The 8,593-nt window shown below is 43.7% G+C and overlaps 1 protein-coding gene across 1 annotated transcript in view; it reads right to left on the minus strand.

Annotated features, from left to right (window-relative positions):
* The window catches only part of CCDC90B (coiled-coil domain containing 90B), a 525,698-nt gene extending 517,399 nt beyond the window's left edge, over positions 1–8,299 (minus strand). Inside the window, exon 1 of the mRNA XM_044071152.1 lies at positions 8,003–8,299. Coding sequence (XP_043927087.1) covers positions 8,003–8,120 — 118 coding nt within the window. The 5' untranslated portion in view covers positions 8,121–8,299. The remainder of the gene's footprint in view (positions 1–8,002) is intronic.
* Positions 8,300–8,593: the final 294 nt, after the last annotated feature.

Here is an 8,593-nt window from a genome sequence, read left to right on the forward strand (position 1 = left end):
TGAATCAGTCTCCAGAGCCATAGACAAGGGTAAGGTGGTCCACACAGCCTATCTAGACCTTGCCAAGGCCTTTGACACCATCCCCCACTCTGGAATCATAGATAAACTTACTAAGTTGGGTATTAATCCCCATGTCACCCAATGGGTTGCTAAATGGCTTACTGATAGAACCCACACTGTAAAAGTAGCCGACTCCAAATCCAGCTCCAGACAAGTGGAGTACCTCAGGGTTCAGTCCTGGGGCCGCTCTTGTTTGGCATCTACTTCTCTGAAGTACAGGTCAACACTAAGGGACTCTGGCTAACAAAGTTTGCAGATGACTGCAAACTGGGAGCCATTATTGAATCCCCAAATGATGTGGATACTCTACAAAAGGGCCTTACAGAAACAGATGCTTGGTGCCAGAGCCATGGGTTCAAGCTCAATGCCAAGAAATGTATTGTTATCCCCTTTGGGAAAAAACATGTATCCATGAATTACCATATAGGTGGCAGTACAATAAACACAGAAAGTGTGATAAGAGACTTAGGGACACAGGTGGACAGTGGTCTCACCTTCGATAACCACATCGCCACAACAGTCAGGAAATCCTTCTATGTGGCACACCTCATCACGAAGGTATTTTCATCCAGAAAAAAGGAGGTCATTGTCCCACTGTACTCCTCCATCATTAGACCCATTATAGAATACAACGCCCCATTTGGTATGTACCTCTCAAGACATCTGCAACAACTGGAAAGGCCTCAGAAATACCTCACTAAAAGAATCACAGGCCTAAAGCAGATGCTCTCGCTGACTAAGATTCAACCCGAAACTCACAAACCCCATAAAATCTGAAAAAAATCTACTCCCGAGACTCCCAGACTCTGGAGGTTATGGCGTCGGTCATGCACATTTGTACTGGCACGTACTGATGTCAGTCTCGAGCGCCGATGACCGACGCCGGTTCTAGCCCTTTGGTATTCGGGCCGATGGTGGGCAGCGGAATACCCTTATGTCAGGACTGCAGCAATGGGAGACTAAGAACATCTGTCTACTAATATTTCACTAAAGCACAATCTGCAAAACAATTTACTCCCAAGTGGGATGCTCTTTAGCCAACCAGAATGCCATACTCATACTAATTATGCATAATTTGCTCACACCATGGTATAATTACACAATTCAGTGTGAGGTCTACCTCAGAATATTGTCACACCTACAGGTGAAAGAAGCAGTACAAAGTGAAAAAAAATACCATTATGCACCCCAGGCATTACATCTCATGATAAAGCAAACCCTGTCCTAGACTGTGGTATTCCTGTTATAAACGGACTTCTACTGCCCTGGAGGGAGATATTCCTAGAAGACCGCATTATAAAATTAGAGAAATGCATTTTGTCAGTCATGGCTATAGTGACAGTATCAGAACTAAGGATCAATCAGCGTGTGAGATTTCTGTTCAGTTACTAACTGCTATTATTACCTGCAGTTTGTAATAGAGCATGACTTGTACAGGTGCAGGAACAAAAGAAAAGGGCTTTTGTGTGAAGGCACATAGAAATGACCATAACAGGCAGAATGGTCCACAATGCCCAGCAGAGGGGGAAAAAAACAAAAGGCAGAACTTAATTGCAGGAGGACTGTGTTACAGCACTTGCATGTTATTTTATGCACAGCTTAGATGGCACATCTTGTACTTGCACAGATTAAGGCCATACCCAAAACAGAACACGGAGGTTCAGGGAAAATCAACTACACAGTCACATAACTGGGGGATACAGTCTAGTACTGTTGACTAAAACAGTCAGAACAGAGGAATAGAAGACGTATTAACAATGTATGTTCAAGCTGGTTAATGGGGCAGTACAGGTAAATACTGATAGGGAAGCAAGGTGTTGGAAGGATAGCACAAACAGAATGTGGGGGCCAAAGAGAAAATCCAGAAAGTATTAGTTAATAGGAGCAGGAGTTGGCGACAATAATAATGCAACACAGATTGCTGGCTCCTGCATACAAGTTCAGATTTTTTTGGGGGGGGGACAGCAAGTAAGCAGGTATTGGCAAAAAAAAAATGCATAGGACATAACATGAGGCATTTATACCTGTCAACTGTACAGATTTTTGCATAACGTCCACATTTTTGCCTCATATTTTTGGTGTGTTCCTCATAAAATTTGTGGTTTTCTGGCAAATCATTAGAATGATCTGAGGATTGAAATAACTAAATGACATACAACCAAGCGACTAAGCAGCTCACCCTACTATTCAGGCATGACCAAAGGGCAACTTCAGATACACTCTCCAGTCCAGCTGGTGAATCTGGGTATCCTGAGGCAATATTACAACTGCCTCATGTACACAGACAACCCTCTCCTCCTACCACAAAACACTAACGTATGCGAGAGATGCAATTATACAGCCAAACTGGAAACTAAGCTGTCTCCACCCAAGACTGGAACAGACCGTCAAGAGGAGAAGGTTAACACTTGCACCATACCTCCAGCTGCACACAGACCTACTAAAACAGCACTGGCAAAAAATACACAAAATCATACTCGGAGGCTCTAAATAAAAACCTGCAAAAGCATCAGAGACCTCCAAAGCAGACACCCAAACAACCTGCACTTCACGTCACAAACCAGACAACACATAAAACACAAAATCAGTGTGCCGCACAATCACAGCCCTTAAGACGAAATAACATACCTAACACTCTAGTAATAGGGGACTCTATAGTCAGGCACACTGACGTCCCACTCACTAGGATGGACAAGCAGAAGGTTACTGTTAGCTGCCTGTCGGGAGCCAGAATCCGCCATATAACACAAGCACTCAGGTCACTGCAGAACAAGTACAAATATGACTCGGTCATTGTTCATGTTGGTGTGAATGACCTGAGACATACCTCCCTGGACTACATGAAAAAAGACATGGAAGACCTCTCTGATCATGCAGCCCAAGCTGGCATGACCCTGACCCTGAGTAGCATCCTGCCCTCACCAAGAATGATACCTCAGTATAAAGAAAAAATGATCAGTTTCAACAACTGGCTAAGTTTCTGGTGTAATTCAAAGGGGATCCACTGTCTGTCAGCCTGGGATGACATGCTCGACAAGCCACATTGCTTCACAACAGACGGCTTGCACCTGTCACCCCTAGGCTTTCGAATACTGGCCAGGGCACTTGCTGCCCCCATAGTGCCTTTTTTTAGACAAGGCTCAAAAGTCAAACCCACCTCCGTAAACAGCACAATTAACAAAAAATTGAGGGTTATGCTACTAAATGCCAGGAGTTTAAATCTCAAAATGCACGTGCTTGAAGCACTCCTCAGTATGGAGAACGTCGACATCTGTGCAGTAACTGAAACCTGGTTCAAGGCTCCAGAGAGCACCCCAGTACTACCGGGCTACAACTCATACCACACGTTTCGGCCACAGAACACGGACTGAAACACAAAAGGAGGGGGTGTATCCACATTCATCAAGGATACCTACACCTCCAGATTAATGGCGCAGCATGATACCTCTGAGATTATCCATGTGCAACTAAAATCGGGCAAAACTGCAATGCAAATTGTGGCCTGCTACAGATCAACCTACACTAAGGCACTGTACGAGCACATCCACTCATGCATGAATCGTGCCATCCCAAATAGAACCAAAATGCTCTCATCCAAAAAAAGGAAGCCAATCTGGTGGTCCCCTGCCATAAACAAACTTTACAACAAAAGGAAGAAACTTTTGCAGAAAAGAGGAAAATCCCAGGATGCAAAAAACTCCCTTACTAGCCTCAGTAAGAAACTGAGATCCCTCAAAATCCTCCAAAGCTAGTTATGAAAATAAAATTGCCAAAGATTCCAAAGACAACCACAAAGCATTCTATAACTATGTCAATAATCTAAATGGCAATGCTCAGATCTGCTCTGAGCTAAAACAGAATGGCAATAAATATACTGATCCAAAGGATATTGCCAATATCCTGGCAGATCAATTCAGTGCCAACTTCACCCCTCTCACCCCTAAATGGCCCATCTCAATACCGGAAGATTGCCAAATTCCAGTAATAACGGCCACACAGGTACAAAACGCACTCTCTAAAGCCAAGAATACAGCATCCATGGGACCAGATGACATCCCGGCTGTGTACTACATGAACTACAATATGAACTGGCACCTCACCTAAGTGTCATGTTTAATCATAGCCTCACCTCAGGTTTCGTGCCCACTGAGTGGCGCAGAGCTACAGTTATCCCAATCCACAAGGGGGGATCCACCTTGGATCCCGGAAACTACCATCCCATCAGTTTGACAAGCCTTATCTGCAAGGCCATGGAGCGTATTATCATGGAACTTATAAACAAAGACATTGGCAACCTTCAAACACTGGACCCCACCCAGTTTGGGTTTGTGAAGGGCGATCTTGTCTCCTGAACCTGATTGACTTTGAATCAGTCTCCAGAGCCATAGACAAGGGTAAGGTGGTCCACACAGCCTATCTAGACCTTGCCAAGGCCTTTGACACCATCCCCCACTCTGGAATCATAGATAAACTTACTAAGTTGGGTATTAATCCCCATGTCACCCAATGGGTTGCTAAATGGCTTACTGATAGAACCCACACTGTAAAAGTAGCCGACTCCAAATCCAGCTCCAGACAAGTGGAGTACCTCAGGGTTCAGTCCTGGGGCCGCTCTTGTTTGGCATCTACTTCTCTGAAGTACAGGTCAACACTAAGGACTCTGGCTAACAAAGTTTGCAGATGACTGCAAACTGGGAGCCATTATTGAATCCCCAAATGATGTGGATACTCTACAAAAGGGCCTTACAGAAACAGATGCTTGGTGCCAGAGCCATGGGTTCAAGCTCAATGCCAAGAAATGTATTGTTATCCCCTTTGGGAAAAAACATGTATCCATGAATTACCATATAGGTGGCAGTACAATAAACACAGAAAGTGTGATAAGAGACTTAGGGACACAGGTGGACAGTGGTCTCACCTTCGATAACCACATCGCCACAACAGTCAGGAAATCCTTCTATGTGGCACACCTCATCACGAAGGTATTTTCATCCAGAAAAAAGGAGGTCATTGTCCCACTGTACTCCTCCATCATTAGACCCATTATAGAATACAACGCCCCATTTGGTATGTACCTCTCAAGACATCTGCAACAACTGGAAAGGCCTCAGAAATACCTCACTAAAAGAATCACAGGCCTAAAGCAGATGCTCTACGCTGACCGCCTTAAAAAACTCCAGCTATACTCTGTCGCATATCGTCTACTCAGAGGCGATCTCTGCTTAACATACAAGGCCATGTCAAACCCAGAGCTGTTGGACATGCTACACTTAAAGAAATCCCAATTCCTCAGAGCTACACGCTCCAGGGATCTAAACCTTGTCATCACAATAAACAAAACATGCTGGAGGGATAGGTTCCTGACCCAGAGACTCCCCAGACTCTGGAATAGATTGCCCATACATGTCAAGCAGAGTGCCTCTTTGGACCTCTTCAAGAGGAACCTTGACGTTTGGATGGGAGAAAGGAAATTCACCCCAGGGATCACGTCAGTCGCCCTGCTAGACAGGGGTCCAGGAAAGTAAATAATGTGGGAAGAAATAGCCAGGGAATTGTTATGGCTAGGCTTGTATAGGCCCTAGGGCTGATAGCCTAGTACCAACCTATGAACCTATGAACCTATGACCCAGGACCACCACTCCACCTTTCTGGAGACACTGGAAAACATGAAGGTCCTACCGAACACCCTGATATTGGGCAATTTCAATTACCCTACCGTTCACTGGGAAAACTACTCAAGTACAAATTCCCAGGCCCAGCGCTTCCTGGAATTCATCAACTCAAACGCCCTGGATCAGCTGGTAAACTCCCCTACCAGAGGTGAAAACATATTGGACCTGGTCATCACCAACATGGGCGACAGGTGTTCCACACCGGAGGTCAACCCGTCACTGGTTAGATCAGACCATAAACTAATCACTCTGGATGCCCACACCCCACCACCACCCCAACTAAGGAAACCACAGTAAAAAACTTCTCTAAAGCAAATTTCACCTTACTTAAGACAGACGTGGTAAGTTTCACAGCCCCCACGCTAAAGGATAACGCTGCCTAAGATGCAGAAACCTTTACAAATGCACTCTATGAGCACCTACAAGGATGCATGGATTGTGCCATCCCTAGCAAAACCAAGACTCACTCCTCTAAGAGAAGGAAACCAGTTTGGTGGATCCCTGCAATAAACAGGCTATACAATAGAAGGAGGAAACTAGTTCAGAAAAAAAAGCAAATCCCAAGAAGGAAAGACATCCCTGATCAGTATTAGTAAGAAACTAAGGTCCCTCATAAAAATATTCCAAGGCTAACTTCGAAAGAAAAATAGCCAAGGATTCAAAAGATAACCACAAAGCCTTCTTTAGATATGTTAAGAATCTAAGTGGCAATTTGCAAATATGCACTGAACTAGTACAAAATAGCAAAAAATATACCGAACCTACTGATATTGCCAACATCCTGGCAGATAGATTCAGTGCAAACTTCACCCCCCTCTCACCTGCAAAAGGGCCCACAATACCAGAAAAGTGTAGTGCCCCAGAAATCACAGACGCACAGGTGAAAACAGCCCTTTCAAAAGCCAAAAACACAGCATCAATGGGACCAGATGGTGTCCCAGGCTGCATCTTGCACGAACTACAGAATGAACTAACCTCCCACCTAAACACACTGCTCAAACTCAGCCTTGAAATAAAGAGGTTATAGTGCCCCTCTACTCGTCACTCATTAGACCCATCATAGAGTACAATGCCCCATTTGGGATGTACCTCACAAGACACTTCCAACAGCTGGAAAGACTATAAAAGTACCTCACCAAGAGGATTACTGGCCTCAAATATATGTCCTATGCAGCCCGACTGAAAAAACTCCGGCTGTACTCAGTGGCATATCGCTTACTCAAAGGTGATCTCTGCCTGACTTACAAAGCCATGTCCAACTCAGAATTGATGGACATGCTCCACCTAAAGAAAAACAAGTCACTGCGAGCCACGCGCTCTAGTGAGCTAAACCTTGCCGCAACAATAAATAGAACATGCTGGAGGGATAGATTTCTGTCACAGAGACTCCCCATGCTTTGGAACAAAATTCCAAATTACATCAGGCAGAGCCGCTCACTAACACTCTTCAAGAGAAACCTTGACGAGTGGATGAGTAACAGAAAATACACCCCTGGGATCACTTCATTGGCTCTGCTTGACAGAGGATCAGTTAATTAATCAATGGGGCGGCGAAAGCCGACACTCTGGATAGGCTTATAAATGCCCTCGGGCAGATAGCCTAGTACCTACCTATGAACCTATTTGAGTTTCATACTTTAAATAATGTATGGTAAAACACCCTGTTACTCTAGCAACATTCTAAGTTTATAAGAGCAATATTTAAAATCTGTCCCTATTTTTGGGCATTTGTCCCCCCATTTTCTTATGCTTTGTCCAGATTTCTTGGACTGAGAGGTTGAAAGGTATGTTACATACCACTAAACTCTCCAGATTTTTGCTTTGTATTTTTGGTTTGGTTCTCATAAAATGTATTTTTTCTAGCAAATCACTGAAGACTGAAGTCGTCACTAAATAATAATTAATAATGACTGCCATCTAAGTTTCATGGCTTTATATTCTTCAGACAATAAACAACAATACAAAACCTGTTATTCTAGCAACTCTCTAAGTTTATTAAAATCTGCCTCTGTTTTTGGGGTTTTGTCCCCCATTATTTGTGGCTTTGTACAGATTTCTTGCTCTGAGAGGTTGAGATGTATGATCAGGCAGCAATTACTGTACAAAAACTTACTGTCTGTAGTACGGACTTGAAAGGATGCATGCAAAAACATGAGCACATTTTAAAGTGCCCTGTAGCAGATACAAGCTGCATATTAACGAATCCAAATGCGTATTGTACATGATTCAAACAGGCAAGGTCATTTCCATTTAAACTCGGAAGGTCTCACCTCTTCTAAAATGAACTAGTTCATGTCGCTGGAAACTGGCAGCCTGACACGTGAGTCTGGATGTTGGTAAATCACAAGTCTTAAGCAATAACCTGTTAAAGTGTTGCCTGGGCATCATATCGGATTTTGTCCTTCTTTTGTGGGCGCGCACCACAGTTGACAGCAGTCTCTCTGCAGTCAGTAAGTCAGCTACAGAATGACTCTACCAGCAAAATACCTCCCCTGCATCAGACGCAAGTTTAATCAAGAAACACACTGTTTTAGTATTAGCACTTTCCCTGAATGACAGCTCAATTGACAAAAATGCTATACTAGCAAATATAAAGAGTACACCATTGTCCAGAAAAAGCGTAATATTTTGTTCTAGCTCCCTCTAGTGGAAAGGCATTCGTCGGTTTCGTCTGTTTATGTACATGCTACGATCAGAAGTCTGTATTCTCCTGTAAATAATTTAAAGAGCTAAAAGTTGAGTTAAAATCAGGAACAGTTGAGAGGTATGCTGAAGTATCTGCATTATTTAGTGACTGTAGTCCACACTAATGTGGTAGAAAACTGACAAGAAACTGACCAACATATGAGACTTATGCATAT

Source organism: Protopterus annectens, chromosome 5.part0, assembly GCF_019279795.1.
Source record: "Protopterus annectens isolate FY-2018-M chromosome 5.part0, PAN1.0, whole genome shotgun sequence".
Lineage (NCBI taxonomy): Eukaryota > Metazoa > Chordata > Ceratodontiformes > Protopteridae > Protopterus > Protopterus annectens.